Here is a 19,942-nt window from a genome sequence, read left to right as displayed (position 1 = left end):
GCAGCATTCACAGTGAAGATAGATGCAAAAAAATTATTAGCTTCACCATGCCCATCACCTCCACGTGAAAGATTTCTTTTTTAATCTCCGGTGAATTCAACCTTCTTTTAACTATCTTTTCCAATGTATTTGTTTTTAAGGGACTTTTGGAGTTCATACGTATGTTAGCTGGTGATCTATTTTCATTCTTTTATTCCCTTATTTTAGACAATCTCTGTACTTTCCCTATTCATCTGGTGTCTCTAGTGTCGTATCAGCCTTGCCTTTACCATTAGATATTTTTTCCCTGTTTCCTTGTAATCTTTAAAACTTTATCCATCCTGGAAGCTTTAACTGAAAAGACAAATGCTCAACAATGATAAGAATAAAAACATAGCTGATACTTTTGTAGGATCTGAAGCAACAATGGATTTTCTTCTTCATTGTGAAATGTAGATTACTGAAACGCTACAATCATAGGAAATATTGATGTGTTTTTTCAAATGTGTATGGTTGGGAATGATTCCTTGGATACACAGAAAATTTATCTTTTTATTCTACTTCTAAATAAAAGTCAGTATTCCTTTTCAAACACATAAAACAACGAATGGGATTCTTTCTCTTTGGACGGTTTAGAAGCTTATTTGGGAAGAGTTGCATTATGCTGATCTAACATAGTGCACATTCCACGGAATAAATTTCACTTGATACAATTATCCAACAGATGAAAATCAAAAAAACTGCAGATACTGGAATTCTGAAATAAAAACAGAAACTGCTGGCAACACTCAGCACATCAGCACAATTCTGAAAAGGGGTCTGATGTTTCTAACTCTTGCTCTGTTTCTTTTTCCTCAGATGCTACCTAACCAGTTGAGTGTTGCCAGCATTTCTGTTTTTATTATCCACCAGATAAAGCAGAGCTACTAAATCCAACAATGCCTTATAAAAGCAGCACTAAATTATGTTTAAGCTAAGGGTGAAATAAAATAATTTTGACAATTATCTTATTCAAACTGATGAGAAAACTACAGATTTTCTGTCAGCTTTTACGTAAATATATATAAAACAACCACGTAACTATGCTGTTTTGCGATGTAAAATTTTCAACCTGTCAGCAAAATACTGTGGTGTCCGAGAAAAGTTGGGGTCATCTGTACTATTACCATCTTTGTCAAGATAATTCTTACTCCCCTTACTCATGTATATGCTCACTCAATCAGTCATACTTATACATCAAATACTGAGGTACAAATAAACTTTTTATATAATTAAAACAAGCCACCTTTCTGGCTGTCATTCAAATGAATGCATTATAGATTTTGGCAACACTGTAACAAGTATCTGCAACAACAGATTTCAGCAATTTGTTTGTGATGTCTACACCAAGTTAAACATAGTAAATGAGTGAACAGAGCAAGATGGAATATAATTTCTGTAAACAGTGAAAATATGTAGGAAGTACACTTGAGCACCACTCACCCAATTTCCTATCCAGATTATGTAGTTTAATTTGTGCATTGACAGTCTGCATGCAGTAGCATTGCCAGTCTCCATACAGTAGCATTGCCTTCAGTCCAAGATAGCTGCAGTCAATGTGCCAAATGACAGAATACTGTTTTATATTAGTACATACCAATCTTTTGCATAGCTATCAGAAATTGAATTTAGTGTAACTAAATATATTTAAGTTTGTTAGCACTGCCATGAAGAACTTGCACAGTATTGTTGTGAAGTATTACATTTCAAATTTCTGTGGAAACAGGTGCAATATTGCTGTCATCTTCATGACTGAGATGGTGGTTGACCACAGTGTCAGGGAAGACTGGGCTCTCCACCTTCCTTTGTTGATTCATGCACTCTTTCTAGGTATGTTTGAATTTTATTTTTTATATTTGAAATTGACAAAAATATTTATATGAATTTACAAGTGGCATAGGTTCATGCTTTCCAGTTATTATAATAGATTGAAGTATTCACAATATTAAAAAATTAGTTAATCCATATTCCTATTTTCTTCACAGTAAAACGATAATCTGTTTCTCAATTGTTTGGAAATCCTGATAGTCTGGTATCTGGCTCACTCATTACTCCAGAATGTGAGACAGGGATCCAGAATGCAAGTGGGACATGCAGCCAGAGCCAGGGTCTGGAGTGCAGCTGGCACCAGGGCTGAGGTTGGGGGTCAGAACACCAAGGGTCAGGAACAAGTATATGTTTTGGCCAGAACCAGGGTGTGGAGTGCTTGTATATTTCCTGCTCCCTTTAAGCTTACTAGGTTCTCTGGAAAATTTATTATACTACTGTGTAACATATTTAAAAAAGTGAAATAAAAGTGTCTGGGTTTTAATAGGAGTAATGTCCAATAGTCTGGAAAATCTACTAGTCCGGAAAATCTACTAGTCCAGCACTACCAAAGTCCCAAGGATGCCAGATTATTGGAGTGTTACTGCATTTGATATTTTAATGAAAAAAATTATCTATTTTAAAATACAATAACATCAATTTCATAGAATATATGAACACTTTAATTAATATTGTGCAGCACAATTTTATCTTTCTATGACTAACTGCAACAATCAAACAACAAGTACACCAAAGTAGATATCGTTAACATTTTTCTCTCTGTTTTATTTGAATATTTACCATGTAGCCAAGTTCTCTTCCTTGTCTAGATATAGCACAAACGACGTTCTATTGTTTGTTACAAGAAGAAGTTAGTTTTAATTTAAAGACAGACAGACAACTGACTTGCCTTCAGAAAGTAGGTTGGTTTGTCAAATTGTTTAAAGTGGCTGCATGTCTCCATTTTAACTTGATTTTTATTTTTTACCCCACGAAAGCTTAGCTGCCTAAGTCTCCCTGAATCCTGACAGATAAAAGAAGAAGCAAGAAGGTCCAGATCCATGAGATCGATGCATTTTCAGTACAGCTTTTGTTCCTGAAGGAGCAGATGTGTTCTCAAGGACACAAGTTGTATCTCTTTCCATGTCCTGTCATTCTCCAACCCTGCTCACTATCACTTCTCGCTGGGCTCTGACTCACTGCTAACTGCAGTCCTCCTGTGATCACTCCCATGTGTCCCGCAATTGGCTAATCCCACTACCTCCAAATTCTTCCACCCCATCCCATGATGTGCGACTTTCTCCCCACCCCTTCAATTTCCAACTAATCTGCTCCCTAGCTGCTTTCCTATCCAGCAGGCAACAAGCCTGTCAATCTGATAGATGCTGAGCACAAGGTGAAAAATTAGAATCTCCAAAAATCCGTACATTGAGGTTTTCTCTACAGAAATCCATCACCAACCTACCTAATGCCTCTCATGCCCAGCTGTACAGCCAGCAATCTTCACAGCTCTGTCAAGATATCTGAGCCCATATATTCCAGTAATTGCATATTTCTTATGCACCTTTTGCAAAAAAGTACAAATTACCATTTGTTATCATTCTCAAGTTTACATCAGCATTACAATTCTTGTTCAATATAATATAACAAAATAGCTGAATATCAATATTGTAGTTAATTTATATTATGCAATTTTTAGGTCTTGATCATTATCGTCCAGAAGTGTTCGAACACAGCAAGAGATTACTTTTGCACCTCTTGATAGCTCTATCCTGCAGTGATAATTTCCAAGCTGTGGCTACTGTCCTTCTGCTTAACAGAGAAGTCAGTGAAAGTAAAACACTCACAGTGAAACCAGCTTACCCACCAGAGTATCTCTATTCAGGTAAAATAAAATTGAAATAAATTGTAATTGCATTGGGAGTTGGTGAATTTATGAAATTAAATGATAAATAATTTTAAATATTTTTAAACCACAATACTAAATTAAGTCAGTAGTTTTCCAAGGCCAGCTGTGATTCATAAACCTGTTTGAATGTTGTATGGTAGGATTTTATTTTGAAATAGTTCATTTAAATCCCTTATTAGAAATGAGAGAGCCATATGGCTCCGCCAGACCGTTTCATGAATCAATAAGGTCATGGGTAATCTTTGACCTCAACTGTATCTTCCTACTCAATCCTCATAACTCTCAGTCTCCTGTAATTCAAAAATCTCACTCAATTTTGAATATACTTAATGAATGGGCATCCATGGGTCTGTTGAGAGAATGATAAAGATTCACAACCTTTTAATAAGAAATTCCTCCTCATCTGATTTTAATTGGTTGACCCCTTATTCTGAAACTATGCCCCTTGGTTCTACAATCCACATAAACTGTCCTTAGAATCTGTTGAATCTTCAACAGGAAAACTCCTTTATCCCTGGAATTAATTTGGCAAATCTTTGCTGCACATCCTGGGGCAAATATATCCCTTCTTAAGTAAGGAGACTGAAACTGTATATGGAACTCCAGGTGTGATCCCTTCAAAGCCCTGCATAAACACAGCAAGATGTCCTTACTCTTGTACTCTATCATCCTTACAATAAAGGCCAATAATTCATTTGCTGACTTATTTACTTTGTGTATTGCATGCTGATTTTCAGTTTCTTACATGAGAACATAATGCTCTTTCTGAACCATAACACTTAATAGTTTCCCATTTCAAATAATATTCTGCTTTTCACTTATTCCTACCGATGTGACTATCCTCACACTTCCCCTCATATGCTCCAAAGTATTGTGAGGGGAAATGTTTTTGCTACTCATTTAACCAGTCTCTTCCTGTCTTCCTCGCAACTTACCTATCCCTCTATATCATCAGTGAACCTAGATATAATAAATTGGTTCCTTCATCTAATTCATTCATATAGATTGTACATGGCTTATCTCCCTGAGGCACTCCACCAATTACAGCATGCTGTCCTGAAAATTACCTATCTACGACAACTCTGTTTCCTGTCAGTGATCAATCCTCTACTCATAATGTTACGAACCAGCAACAAAAGAAACACACTGAGTCATGATTCAGTGTTAAAAACTATTTTATTAATCACTACTTATGATAATACAAAAAATAAAAGTAAAAATGTTAGTATGTTAGAATTCAAAAATGTTAAACCTTGAACATTAACCCCAAAAACTAAACTCTTCGTGTGTGTGTGGCAAAGTCCCAAACTCCAAGTCCAGGAATGGTTCTTAAAGTTCAGTTCCGCAAGCCATAAGGTGAAACATGAGCAAAGGCTTCTTCAACAACCACCGTTGTCTGAAGATAAGATGTAGATGTAGAGAACATAGGGGGACTAATTACGAAATCCAAATGTTCCACGATAGAACCCAAACGACACTTCAGTGTTGTCTCGGTAGTGACTTCCTCACCCCGAAAAGCATCCGAATCGTGGTCGTCCACACAAATACCTGTTTCCTTCTACAGGTCAGCAACAAAGTGAACTCCACCGGATTACTTCCAATTTCCATACATGGATTTCAATGGCAGACACAGTTATTATTTCTCATCCATCGATAGAGAAACTAGCAGGCTAGTGTCTCTCTCCCTTTTCTCTCTCTCTCTCCCTTCTTCTTCGACTGACCTCCAACAACGTCATTACGTCCTTTATCTTCTGTTGACGTAAGCACGCCACACACACACACGCACGCACGCACGCGCGCACACACACACACACACACACACACACACACACACACACACACACACACACACACACAATCTTAAAGGGACTTTCACCGAGTCCGTAACAATAATAATAAATTAGTTTCAATACCATGAGCTCATTACCTGTATAGTAACCTTTCATGTAACATCTTATTGAATTCCATTTGGAAATTTAAGTACATTATATGTACATCACAAATAACTCTGCTATTATGATATTTTGAGTTCTCTTTTAGTGGCTCTATTGTTAACTTTTCCTCAGCAAAGAGTAAAGGAAAATACTTTGTACCAACAAACACAAACAGAAAAACATATTTTCACAGAATAGTAGATGTTTGAAAACATGGAGGGGGTAGGGGCTTTCACAGTTTACCAGAATCTCAACTGGACCAGCCACATAAATAGATCAGAGGCCGTGTATCTCATGCCAAAAGATTTGTCTCCTGATGCCCCAAAGTCTGTCTACAACACACAAATCAGTGTGTGACACCACCAACAAGGTTAATTAGTTACCAGAATGCTCTTAGCTAACATCCATTTGAAAGGATAAAAAATAGTCTGAGGCTATTTTTGGCCCAGAACTCAAAACTGCATTATAAGCATTACCTGCCAAACAAAGAGACATAAGCCTTCACCTAAATTTTCCAGGCAAAGTGCCTGTTCCTATTGTGCCTTCACAGATTGTTCATCCTTCTGCAGGATTGCATTTTAGGCCAACATGTCAACAGCCCTCAGATAAATCCTGGGAGAGTCATCGACACAGACTTCTGCTCATCCTGCCTCCATGGAAAGTTCATTTTCTTAGACAGTGCTAATGAATTCTGAGTGAAGAAATTTACTCCTTTTATGTAAATGTAGGTCTCCGATTAACTTATTCAAAGAGCCTAAACCCTGTGTTACATACACTTAGGCAGTCTAAAAATCACACCCCACTAAATGACATATGTACTGCACCCTTATCACACCCACAACTGCATACTAGTGCCGATGTTTTGTTTCTCCATTCTTTGAAAACCCCTTTCCGTCTTCTGAGAACACCTTTCGATTGGATGCCGAAAAACTGGCCTTGGATGGATCCAGTCCCATTCCTTACATCTGAAATGGCTAAATATTTGTAACTTAGAATTTAAGAAAAGTTTTTGTTTGCAGTTTTTTTTACATAAAACAAAATTTTGAAAGCAAGTATTTGTTATTTGGATATTCTATGAGTTTTGACCTTATCCATTGGCTAAAAGGTTCAGAACTTTATGTAATAAAAATGATATTTGACAGTTACAGTGAATTGAATCCTATAGAATGAAAGTCAAAACTTTAGGGTAGAAGTTATTATGTGATGCATCGATTTTACAATGGGAGAGCGGTTATATTACCTAGTAATTCAGAGACCTGGACTATTAATCTACAGAATATAAATTCAAATTCCACATTGGCAGTTCTAATTTAAAAAAAATTGAAACGCAGATGGTGGTTGCAATAAAATTGTGTTGAAACACACAACTAGAAATAGGTAATAAATGCATCTCTATCCAGTAACACACACGACAAGAATTCATCGAAACAAAATTTTAACTTAATTGTTATGATTATCATCAGATAAAGGAATTTGAACTTGTATTCTCTAGTAGTCCAGTTCTCTGTATTACTAGAACAGTACCACTCTCCCATTATTATATGACTTGTAGAAGATAATGGCTTTTAAGGTATTGAAAGGTATGTCTTGCAATTATTTGTTTTAAATGCCATACATTGTACAGACATTTTTTCACAGAATAATACATGTTTGAAAACATGGAGAGGGTGTTCACTATTTACCAGAAACTCAACTGGACCAGCCATGCAAATAAATCAGAGGCTGAGTATCTCATGCCAAAAGATTTGCCTCCTGATACCCCAAAGTCTGTCTACAACACACAAATCAGCGTGATACTCAATACTTATCCTGATAAATGCCTCTCCAAGGACTCTCAAGAAGTTTGACATTTTCCAGGATAAAGCAGTCCCCTTTTGCTATCCTAGTGGGTACTAAAAGTACTGCAGTTACTCAGCTAGAGTACTCCAGCAGCACCTTCCAAACTTGCACTTCTACCACCAAGACAAGATCTCCAGGTTTATGTGAAAGCCACTATATGTTCCCCTCCCACGTTGCACACCATCCTGCTTTGGAACTATATCGCTGTTCCTTCATCATCATTGCATCTAAATCCTGGAATTCCTTCCCCATAACTGGGAGCACTTTTCCCAGAAGTGCTGTGGAGGTTCAAGAAGGCAGCTCACCAGTACCTTCCCAAGAGTAATCAGGAATAAATGCTGGCTTGGCATACCCATACGTGTATTGAAACTTGCAATGCAACATGTATATGATTTTTGTAGTGATTTTCACAACAGTAATTATGTTTCCTTGTATCAGGTGGTTATAACTTCTTGAGAGAATATCAGTCCTCTCCAGTTCCAGATTCAGGATTAAGCTCCAGTTCAACCTCTTCCAGTATCAGTCTGGGAGGTAGCAGTGGAAACCTACCACAAATCTCACAAGAGATGGAAGAGATTGGAACTACAGCTGAAGTAGATGAGAAAGCTCACAAGCTAATTGAGTTTTTAGCAACCAGGTAATTGAGCATAAAACCAGCTATGTCTTTCGGCTAGTCTGTGACCTGTGTTGGGTGAAATTCATATAAAATTTAAAAATCTTTACCATTGGTGACATTAGAAGGACAAGACACAATAAATCATGTATTGTATTTGCTATGCAAAATTGAAATAATTAGGATACCTCATCACTAATGGAAAATGCATGGAGATGAGGTAACCTTTGCATTGCATCAGATCATCCTTTCATCATCCAATTTGCCCCAAATCTTATCAGAGTGGATCAAAAATTCCTGGTTACAATAAAATGTTGCTATTTTGTTTCTTTAATTTTAGACAATTTACAAAGAAAAGCAGGCCTTTTCTTGGTTGAACTTTCAGAATGGAAATCTGAGAAAGCTCAGAGTAAAGCAATGTTAGATGTGTTTTAATATTTGGAATAAAGATACTCCTTGGGGGTTACTTTGTACTCCATGCATTTGTACGTAAAAGCAGCCAAAGCTGCTCCACCAGCTCCATCCTGCCATTTTAAGATTTTTCAATCAGAATTGATACGGAATGTACAACAATTCCCTGAGACGTGATGTAGAAATGCTAAGAACCCAGCAGCACCTCAATCAGCCACACTTGCTATAATGTCAGTGAAGAGATCTAAAATTAGAGTCACCTTAACCTGAGTCATAAACCAGCTCCAGGCATTTATGCTGTTAAATTCAGTTCCCTGATTAATACTGGGCCTGCAAGTGTGCTCTGAATCCTAAATGCTAAAGCAGCTTATTGGTTCTGGGCCTACTGAAATTCAATTTAAGGGAAGATTAATACAGAAGCCGTTTAGTTGTCTTGAGCCACATAGGACGCTTGATTAGTTTCACTGGTACATTGATTAAATCAATTTTTCAGAACCTCAGTCAAGAGAAAATCAATAAAAACTTGATGTGTATATTTTGAAATGCTGAATTTGAATATGCTTGATGATTGTATTGTATTTTTATTGATAAACTGATTTATCATGCTATTAGATAATGATGGTTGTATATTAATGGCAAATTACTTGAGAGGAGTACATTTAATTTCAAATAATAGTGCTAGGATTTTAATTTTGGTGCTATCCCAACTGATTTTCATAGATCAACAGTTATTTCCAATGCATGCCAGGCTCCCCATGAGATTTCTGCTGCACGGTGCCAACCTACCATAAGCCCCAACAAAATTACCTTATTTGGATTTTCACACTGGCGCCACAAGTGGTGGATGCTTTTGAAAATGTCAAGAACTGAAACTATTTAGGCTTCACTTGGAGCAGGCTATGAACCTCTGTTTGGGACAAAGAAATAATCAGGCCAGATGTGGAAAAAGACAAAGGCAATAAAATAAAAAATGCAATATAGCTGATCTTAGCTCAGAAAACCACCGTGTCAAAATTACCATAAACATAAGAATTAGGAGAGGATTGGTTGCTCAGGCTCCCAAGTCTGCTTCACCATGTGATAAAGTCATGCTTGATCTGTTTGTAACCTCTACTCTGTATTTTCATCTACACACAGTAACCTTTCACCCCCTTGCTTATCTAGTACCCATCAATAACTGCCTTAAAAATATTCTGATTCTGCTTCCACTGCCTTTTCAGGAAGAGTTCCTAAGACTCACAACCTTCTGAGAAAAAAAACAACTTGCTTCATCTCCGTCTTAAATGGGTGACCCCTAGTCCTAATTCCCACTGGAGGAAACATCTTTTCCAATCCACCCTGTCAAGACCTCTCAAGATCTTATGTTTCAATCAAGTCTTATCTCACTATTCTAAACTCCGGCAGATACAAGTTTGATAAGAAACTCCTGTCTGCAAGATTTGGTGGGACAGTGAATTAAACTCTTTACCTTATATATTTGTGACTAGAGTTGAAACCTGATTCAGAGTGATGGAGAAACTCTTCTGATCTGAGAGTCTGCTCTGGTTAGTTAGTTTAGACAATCAAAGTTCAAATAAGCCACTTGATTTGTCTCCCTTTTTTTCTCATTTTGGTACTTATTTCAATTTGGTCACCTCAAAACCTCCAATTAAACAAAGTATCAGTTTTACTTAAAAAAAACTGGATACTTAGAAGGAAAATTGAGAAATATATTGCTGAAACGCAGAGTGAAGTGTTGCTGTTTTCTGCAGCCTTGAGTGAAATGTTGGACAAGGGTAGAATGATTTTAGTCTATTTTTTCTAGACCTGATCTGAAATTATTTGATCTTAATTGTGTATATATTAACCAGAACACAAAATTAGTTGGGACATTTGTCATGTACCAGCAACAAAAGAAACACACCGAGTCATGTATAAGTGTTAAAAACTATTTTATTAATAACTACTTATGATAATAAGAAAAATAAAAGTAAAAATGTTAGAATGTTAGAAGTAAAATTGTTAGATCTTAAACATTAACCCGAAAAACTAAACTCGGAGTGTGTGTTGGCAAATTCCCAAACTCCAAGTCCAGGAATAGTTCTCAAAGTTCAGTTCAGCAAGCCATAAGGTGAAACGTGAGCAAAGGCTTCTGCAAAACCACCGTTGACTGAGGAGGAAATGTAGACAAAAAATAGAGAGAAGTTACGAAATCCAGTTGTTCCACAATGGAACCCATACGACACCTCAATCACTGATGATCTCCATTCCTTTGTTCCAAAGTATCTGCCACCCCGAAAGGCATTCGAGACGTGGCCGTCCACACAAATACCTGCTTCCTTCTACAGGTTAACGACAAAGTGGACTCCACTGGATTATTCCAAAAATCCATACGTGGATTGTAGTGACAGACACAGTTATTGTTTTTCATCCATCGATACAGAGACCAGCAGGCTGGTCTCTCTCTCTCTCTCTCTCTCACTCTCTCTCTCCCTCTCTTCTCTGACTGACTCCGACTGCTCCAAAAACGTCATTACATCCTTATCTCCTGTTGTCGTAACCATGCCCCCCGCCACACACACACACACACTCACACACACACTATTGTGCAATGTCTTAAAGGGACATTCACCAATAGTAACCTAATCTGTTACACACTGAAAAGAAAAAGAACACTTTTGAGGGAAATATTTATTAATTTCAGATTTAATTCATTTTCATAATGGCATTTCAGCCAATGGTGTGGGCTTTCCTATCTTCCCCAAGGCTTGAGTAAGGAAGCAAGGTTTTATATTATGGAATTCAGGGTTATATAGAATATGTGGGATCAGTGACTGCACTATCTGGACTATCCACCACATTGACTCAACACCTTACGTCCTGATGTACCCAATGTAAAGTAGTCTCCCAAATAAGTTTTATTTTGCGGCAGCCTTTATTGCGGCCTTGGGTGTTCATTTTCCAGGAACTTCTCCGAGCTCAATACCAATGCAGTGTGACCAACAAAATAGACTAGGTGTGCCACAGAACCATCGGACAGCTACTAGCAATCAAATCTAACTCTTTATATTTTAAAAGGTAGAAGATATTAATTTGTATATAAACTGTTTGGTATTTTACAGTGAAAATAACCTTCCAGTCTCTCTGTCCTGTATATTATCACAACAAAGAGACAGACTATAATAATTTAATATTTACATACTTCAAATTTGTACTTTTGACTGAAGTGATTACAGGATTCTGAACAACTATCATAGGAGGCCATAATCATGTGTATTTTAATAGAATCAGTTACAGAATAGAATTGTTTTGTACAGGACATTTGGACCTCTTTGGTGCCATGAAGATATTACTCCAAAGAATTGCAATTCTAAAAGTGCTGAAGAGCTAACTAACTTCCTACGTCATGTTGTGTCTGTATTCAAAGATGTGAAATCAGGTATTTTACTTTACTATTTCCAGATATTTACAGTTACAGCAATACTAAGTAATTTAAAATCATTTTTTGTTCATATTCTTGTTTTTCACATTTATCTTATAGTTAAGGGAGGCACAGTGATGCAGCAGTTAGTGCTGCTGCCTCACAGCTTCAACAACCTAGGTTCATTCCTGATTTTCAGTGCTACCTGTGTGGAGTTTGCATATTCTTCCTGTGATCCATGTGGGTTTCTTCCAGATGCTGTAGTTTCCTCCTACATCCAAAAGATGTTCTGGTTAGTAGGTGAATTGACCACAGTAAATCACCCCTTGTGTAGCTGGGCAGTAGGAGAAACACAGAGAATGAATGACAGGGAAATTAGTGGTGGAATGGGTTCCATGGGATTGCTTTAAAAATCAGCATAGATTCAGTGGCTGATTGTTTCCTTTTAAATCTTGATGTTAGCAAGAAGTTCTTCAATATTGCAATGCACTTCCTGTTGACTTTTGCAATTTGAATTAACTATGGAATTGTAATAGCCAAAAGAAATCAAGTAACCTAACTACTGAAAAGCAGTAATGTGGAAATTTAAAAAATGCAAATGCTGGAAATCTAAAGCAAAAACAGAAAATGCTGGAAATACTCAGCAGGTCAGACCACAGTTGTGAGAAAAGAAACAGAGTCAGTGTTTCAGGTGAGAAACCCTTCATCAGAACTCCAATGCCTTGCACTAATGTGGTGTCATTTCTGCGACTGAACTCGTATTAAGAGAGGGCCTAAACTGGAGCATTCAGCTACAATCTGGAAGTGCTGGCCAGGAGGCGCGACAGAGATTTTCATCTGATTATAGCAAAGCAAAGTCTAAAGATTCAGTGCACTTGACCTGGCATTTGAATATTAACTCTCTTCATCACAATCATTCTACCAGTATGGAGTTTGGAATTCATCTGATGTATAGAATGCCATGTTGGGCAAATCTGTAACGGGTAATGTGGAATACCTTAAATTTGAAGCCTGCTTGCAGTTCCACCATGAGTATATTTCTTGAAGATTTACCCAAAGGAGCAAGCTTCATGTGAAACTGCTTGGTGATGCTCATGTTCTATTTCTTAATGTAATGCTATAAATGCTAGTGTTACATTGGAATAAATAAACAAACATAATAAAACATAAAATGGTTGAAACACTCAGCAGGTCAGGCAGCATTTGTGGAAAGAGAAACAGAATTAATGTTTCAGGTCAAAGACTTTCATCAGAAATGGGAAAGAGAGAACAATTGGTTTTCTGTATCAGAACTGGCCAATTCGGCTGGCAGTCATCCATCTATGACATTTCTCTTTCTATTAGCATAGCCTGACCAGCTGGGAATATCCAAAAGCCCTACATTTCACAATATTTTACACTCCTTTTTCTGTACTCTCACTCTCTGACTGCCACCATTAACCCATTAACCATTATTTATCCTCATGCCAGTCCTGGCCTCACCCTGTCACTGATATTCCCCCCTTCTCTATTTTCTCTACAATTTAAACCTAACTTATATTGCTCTCTCTCAGTTCTGATGAACGGTCTTTGACCTAAAACAGATGCCATCTGTTGAGTGATTCCTCCTTTTTCTATTTTTTTTATGATTTCCAGTATCTGCAGTTTGTTAAAATGTCCAAATAAATTAACATTTTTGAGGAATATTTATGTAATCTCAACATTCATCAGTGGCAAGATGGAAGCAGACTTGTATGGAAAACTTTGTGTCCTTTTCCTGTATGCTTTGAAAACTTATAATCTGATCAATAAACCAAGCACTAAAATAGTTAATTTTCAGTGCAAAGTTGGAAGAAACTAAAACAAACAATTGCTTTCCATGAAAATTGAATTCATTCTGCCTGAATTAATGGTAGGTGGAATTCCTCAAAGGCCAAAGCTGTACCGCCTCCTCTGCAGTTGAGATAATTAAAGCAAGATGGGACTCTTAAAAGAAATAAGGAAAAGTTTATATTAAAGCAGTATTTACCAAGGAACACTGAAATATTTAAAAGAGGTTAATAGTTCATTAGTTATTATGTGCATATAACTTAAAAAGATGTTTTACTTTTGTCCTTATTTCTTGTTGTCTTATTGCCTAACCTGCACCATATCTTTAATTATGAGAATATGTTCATGGATAAATACCTTCACAGACCTGTAATGCATTCAGTCAAAACATGGAGCTGAATTGAACTTCTGGATGCTATTTTTGTTTCCATTTGAAATATTAGTGGAGATTTCATATTTAAGCCTCCAGAATGGAACTTGTGGCTGTGTGCCTCTTTCTCAGTGGTAAGAATGTTACTACTTGACCAGTACTGTTATTTGATTGCCTACAAACTAGAATGGATCACCCAGAAGCTCTCCCCTAGCTACCTTGAATTGCAAAACCAAATTTGACTTCAGATTTCTTTTCTCTTTTGTCTTTCAATTTGACAGCACATCGAGCCAAGTTTAATCCTCTCTTTCACATCCCCTTCCCAGTGGTGCTACTGCATTCTCAGACTCTTAATTCTACCTCTTTCAGTTATTCTGTTACTGTCACTTCAGCATTTCCTTTTGTACTACTTTAGCTGCACTATAATCTTTGTACCATTTTGCTGTTTTGTGTTTGTTGTTGTATTTAGTGTTGTATTTATTATTACCATGTATACTGTTTACTCTGTGAACTTAATGTGAGCAAGGAATTTCATTGCAGCCTGGTGTATATGATAATAAACTAATCTGTATGTTTGAATTGGAATTATTTGAATGAAATTCCAATAATCATTCTGCTAATATAGTCTTCAGACCTCCCTTTTCCAGACCCCACCCAATCACCATAAAATCACGAGGACTTTCCGAGAGTTTCTCACTGCACGTTATCTGGGTGCCATGGACTTCACTTCAGTTGTTAATGGCTGCTTCCTGCTACTTGACAGATGAATTTTGCTTTTGGCCAGTTTAGGATTAGAAGCTAACAAGGCATACACCTCATAATCATGCAGCCAAATATCAAGACACATTGCTGCCTGCCCCAATCTACCAAATTCCACCAGTTAAATAAAAAGCTGTTGTTGAGATCATGAGAAATTATGGTGTTTTCCACATCATTACTTAACTTATGATGTAAAATATTTTTAATGCTGTCGGTATCCCTTTTGTATTAAAATTGGAGACATCTGTAATAATTAAAATACATGGTCTCCCCATTTTTCCTAGGCTGCTGTATGGAACAGCGATTGAGTGAAGTTGCTTTGCAGACAGCACTTTCTAGCTCATCAAGGCATTATGCAGGTCGCTCATTCCAAATATTCAGGGCTTTGAAGCAACCTCTATCTGCACATGCCTTATCTGACCTACTTTCAAGATTAGTAGAAGTAATAGGAGAACATGGTGATGAAGTTCAGGTACGCATCCAACCATTAGCAAACAACTGTAAGATAAACTCGAATTTTGAATAATTTCCATCATGGTTCAGTGGCTAAGTACAGTACCCGTCCATTGTAGAATGGAGTCATGTAAACCAAGAAGGACTCGGGTATGACATCTGGTTCGTGCAGTTAGTTAACCTCAACTTGTTATTTTAAAATAAATAAAATAGCTCATAGCTTGAATGTCTTCTGCATGCATGGTTTGTAATGTACTTCAGTAAGTTGCCATAATTTTCTTGTCCTTCAATTTTTATAGTGCATTTAGTTTGTCGACTGTTTTAATGTTGCTGCAGGAATTTACTTACTTCATTTATTTTGGGACAAAACTGTCAGGCAAGGTGATAGAAACAGCAAGGAGCATACTCCATTTCCTCTGCATCAATCACAGTTATCAAGATGAAAATTGTAGTGCCAGCAGTTTGTTCTGTAGCTAACAATGATTGGCTTTGTTATTCAATTTAACCCTCTTTCTGAAAGTTGTCATGAGCTCCCTGCCGTCAGAATTGAAGGAAATGTGCGCAAGAAAAATGGTTTACAACTCCATTGATATTCACAAGAGGAATTTTCAAGCTTAAATGTTATAAACAGAGTACTGAATAACTCACCAAGTATTTTCAGTCTGACACATTATCATCATTATTCACAAATTCAATGCTTATGATCAAATCTCACTTATGAAACCAGAATATCTATTATGCTTAGAAAAATTTGTGATAATCATACACAATAACATGATTATATTAATTGTTATTGCATTTACAAAAATGCTAAACATATTTTAATTATCTCAGAGATTTCAAAAGTATTTAAATAGATAAGTGAGCTTAGAATGCCATTTCCAACTAAACCTTTAAACAATATGGGCTGAAATTGTCAGTGGTCCATTCTGTCAACCTAGTTACAGTAGAGTAGAGCCTTGCATTCCCTTGTAATCTGAGTCATCTTGTCCTCCCTGGGTGCATGAATATCACTCACTTTGACTGTAGCCTAGAAATCCTGAGTGGAACTATGTTGCTCTAAACAGGCAAAGGAGGCATAAAGTAACTGAATAACACATCTTCTAGAGGTGCTATTGGGCCAGCTTGTCACACCTGGGAAAAATTTTCAAATTATTTTTTGTGGCCTCTGATTATTTAGCAAGCATTTCTCAGTGAAATGGTTCTCAAATTTATTTAGGTATAATTGTCAGATAAAAGTTGAAAAGAATCTGTTGAATCTTTTAAAAAATGTTGCTTACAAAACTGAAATTTTCTTTATTGTTACTATGCTAGGGCTATGTAATGGAAGCACTTCTCACACTGGAATCAGGAATTGACAATTTGGCAGATTGTTTGAAGAACAGTGACCTGTTAGCTGTTCTGTCTCGGTAAGAAGTTTTACCTCTAACAGATAATGTATTTTATGTATGATATGATATTTCAAAAAAAAATGTTTGTTCCTGATGTACAACACCAGCATTTTGCTTTATGGTCTGCTATTTTGACCAAACACTGACAGTATAGGATTACTTGCACAAAAAATATAATGCATTTTGATACAAACAAACAAGATCCCTTGCGGTTATAGAGAGCTCACCAAAAGGAGTAAGATTGGAAATAGTTCTTACCAGAGCTACCAGTGATAGAAATGGCATATTTGGGGAATTACAACCTCTTACAAATTAAGCGGCTGCATAAATGGGGATAGTAATTTGGATAGCATTTCTAAAATGTAAAAAAAAGTAATTATCTTGTCCTTTATAAACACTGTAATAAATGCAGGAAATTTAAAAGTTTCTACAAATATTCCTTGGATTAGAGCATGAGATACCAAAAGTGATCATATATAAAAATAGATTATAGATCAGCATAGAAAATGTCTCTGAGTAGGTCATTCTGCATTTTTGTCCAGTCCCAGTGCATTGTAGGGAAGGGCCTAAAACAGACTGGGGATAAGGAATCAATGATGGTGTTTAGATGTAGGAAAAATTGATCAGTTTCTCTCTCAGCTTTCGCCATTGTCTGTTATTAATTTACCCAACATAGCAAATAAATTCTTTGCAGCTGGTTGTGTAATTGGGTGTTTCTCTAATAACTTGAGGCATTTGCTGCAGTGAAGATTATTTTTAAAAAGCACCGTGTTTGGGACATTCTTGCAGCATGATGAAGAGAGTGAACCTAAATAACTTGGAGTTTTTCTTTCCATGACATTATCTGATAATAATATTAATATAGTGTGGTCCTGATGCAGGATTTTGACCCGAAATGTGGACAGTTCCTCTCCTCCCACAGATGCTGCTCGACTGACTGGGCTCCTCCAATTGTTCATTGCTCATTGTATTGTGATATTTCCAAATTCAAAGCCAGGTTTCAGGGGATTACCAAAAGTGAGAAAGGGATCAATAATTTATTAATGAGACAAAAGTTGGTGGTATTGTGGATAGTGAAGAAGGTTGTCTAAGGCTACAGCAGGATGTAGATCAGATGGAAAGTTGGCCGGTGTATTGGCACATGGAATTTAATACCAACAAGTGCAAGGTGATCCAAGTCTGTAGTCCCCTGAAAGTGGCAATACAGGTCAATAGGGTTGTGAAGAAGATATAATGCACATGTGCCTTCATAGATCAGGGCACAGAATATAAGAGTTGAGATGTTATGTTGCAACTTCACAAAACATTGGTTAGACCACACTTGGAGTATTGTGGGTGGATTACTCTACAGGAAAGATGTGGTTGTACTGGAAAGAATGCAGAGGTAATTCACCAGGATGTTGCCTGCATTGGAGACATTGAATAGGCCGGTCTGGTTTTCCCTGGAGCTGACCTGGTAGAAGTGTATAAAAGTATGAGATGCATAAGTAGGGTAGATAGTCAGAAAATTTTTTTCCAGTGGTGGCAGTATCAAAGAGGGCATAGGTGAGGGGAAGGGGTTTTATAGGAGATTTGAGTGGAAAGTATTTTACACAGAGAGGACTTGATATCAGGAATTTGCTGGTAGAGGAGGTGGTAGAATCCAACACAATCACTATGTTTAAGGAACATTTAGGTAGACACTTAAATAGGCAAGGCTTAGAAAGATACGGACTTAATGCAGGCAGATGGAATTAGTGTAGATGGGCAAAAAGGTTGGCATGGGTTCTTTTGATTGTGCATTCAATCATATTGGACCCTGATCATATTTTGTCCCATTGGTCCCACACAAACAACATGTCCACCTTGGGCTACTCTATAGTGATCCAGAATGAAAACTACAGTGACTTTTCCCTCCCTGTGTAGATGTGCCAAAAATAACTTCATCAGCTCAACTAAAGTCATTTAAATATTTATTAAAGTGCTTAATTATTAGGGCATTCAGAGTGAAATTTTAATCCTTGGTCAGAGAGTCATGGAAGTGCACAGCACAGAAATGGGCCCTTCAGCAGATGAATAATGGCCACTTAATGTAGGCACTGGAGGGCGTTCAGAATCCATGGAAGTGATCCCCAGAATGAGTTCTTGCCTTCAGAATAAAAGGAAAAGGATAGACAATAAAAAATGAGGGAAGAAAATTAATAGCACAAGGCAATTTTTGCAGTCACTTGGGATTTGCTTCAGTATGGGCAGCAATATATATATTAACCACATTTTCCTTTATAATTTTATTTTAACATAAAAATTTTTGACATACGATTCTATGCTGGTGTATGACAAAATGTTATATTGAATACAGTCAAGCCATTAGTTCTGTACAAGCATTTTGCAAGTCCATTTCCCTCCTCTTATCCATCTTCTTTTAAATATTATTTCTTGCCCTCTTTGATTCTGTCACTGTTTCTAGTAAGACAATCTAGACTGGAAATTCAGTCTCATAGTTTTTATGCTATACAGGATTGAGTTGTGAAGTAAAATTTGTAGAAGTAAAAATAAAAAAATCTGGATCTTAAAGCATAAGCCTATCTGGAATGTGTGCTTCTGTGTGCATTGTGGACAAAGGGTGATGGCTTGAATTGTCATGCTTAGCATGTTTTCCACCACTGTTGCCACACTGGCAACACAGATGTTGTAAAGAGAGTTTGTTGCAGACAGTAAATACAGTAGAATGTCCAGGAACTATCAGCAGGATACAAGTTAGCATGTGTGCTATTTAGAGGGATTTCTCATTACCTACTCTGTTGTGGAGTATATTGGGGAAGAGTCATCTCAACTGCAATGATAAGTCAGATGTCTGCTTATTATTCAGGTGAATCCTGTTAAATATTTTGGGTTCCCAAAGTGCTCCATTTCTCTTGTGCCCACCCTTGCCATCACAATTTCCATGATAACATTGGACATCAGGGCACCAGGTCCTGCACTTCCAACCTTTTCACCTTTGCTAACTTCACAACTTGCAGCCGCAGTTGGAGCTGCAAAAGGTTGTGAATTATGCCTAATATTCCCACAAAGTCTTGTGCAACATGAGTCAATGAAAATCTTTCTCCAGCAGCACCAGACCTGACACAGATTCTTTGCATAGTGGCATTTTAATCCAAACTTCTAAGTGAGTTTGAACTTCTAGGCTATCAAGTCATAAGCCTCTGGATTTAATAAAATAACTCCCTATATTGCACTGATTTCCACCCACC

At 37.0% G+C, this 19,942-nt stretch overlaps 1 protein-coding gene across 3 annotated transcripts in view; it reads left to right on the top strand.

The window, feature by feature from the left end:
• The window catches only part of LOC127575757 (protein furry homolog), a 230,122-nt gene that overhangs the window by 162,408 nt on the left and 47,772 nt on the right, over window positions 1-19,942 (top strand). For all 3 annotated transcript variants that reach the window (XM_052025806.1, XM_052025805.1, XM_052025807.1), the window contains exons 38-43: window positions 1,745-1,848; window positions 3,524-3,709; window positions 7,945-8,143; window positions 11,827-11,948; window positions 15,153-15,340; window positions 16,636-16,730. In XM_052025806.1, coding sequence (XP_051881766.1) covers window positions 1,745-1,848; window positions 3,524-3,709; window positions 7,945-8,143; window positions 11,827-11,948; window positions 15,153-15,340; window positions 16,636-16,730 — 894 coding nt within the window. The remainder of the gene's footprint in view (window positions 1-1,744; window positions 1,849-3,523; window positions 3,710-7,944; window positions 8,144-11,826; window positions 11,949-15,152; window positions 15,341-16,635; window positions 16,731-19,942) is intronic.

Source organism: Pristis pectinata, chromosome 11 (genome assembly GCF_009764475.1).
Source record: "Pristis pectinata isolate sPriPec2 chromosome 11, sPriPec2.1.pri, whole genome shotgun sequence".
NCBI lineage: Eukaryota > Metazoa > Chordata > Chondrichthyes > Rhinopristiformes > Pristidae > Pristis > Pristis pectinata.
The sequence above is the reverse complement of the archived record's forward strand: the minus strand, read 5'-3'. Positions and strand labels throughout refer to the sequence as shown.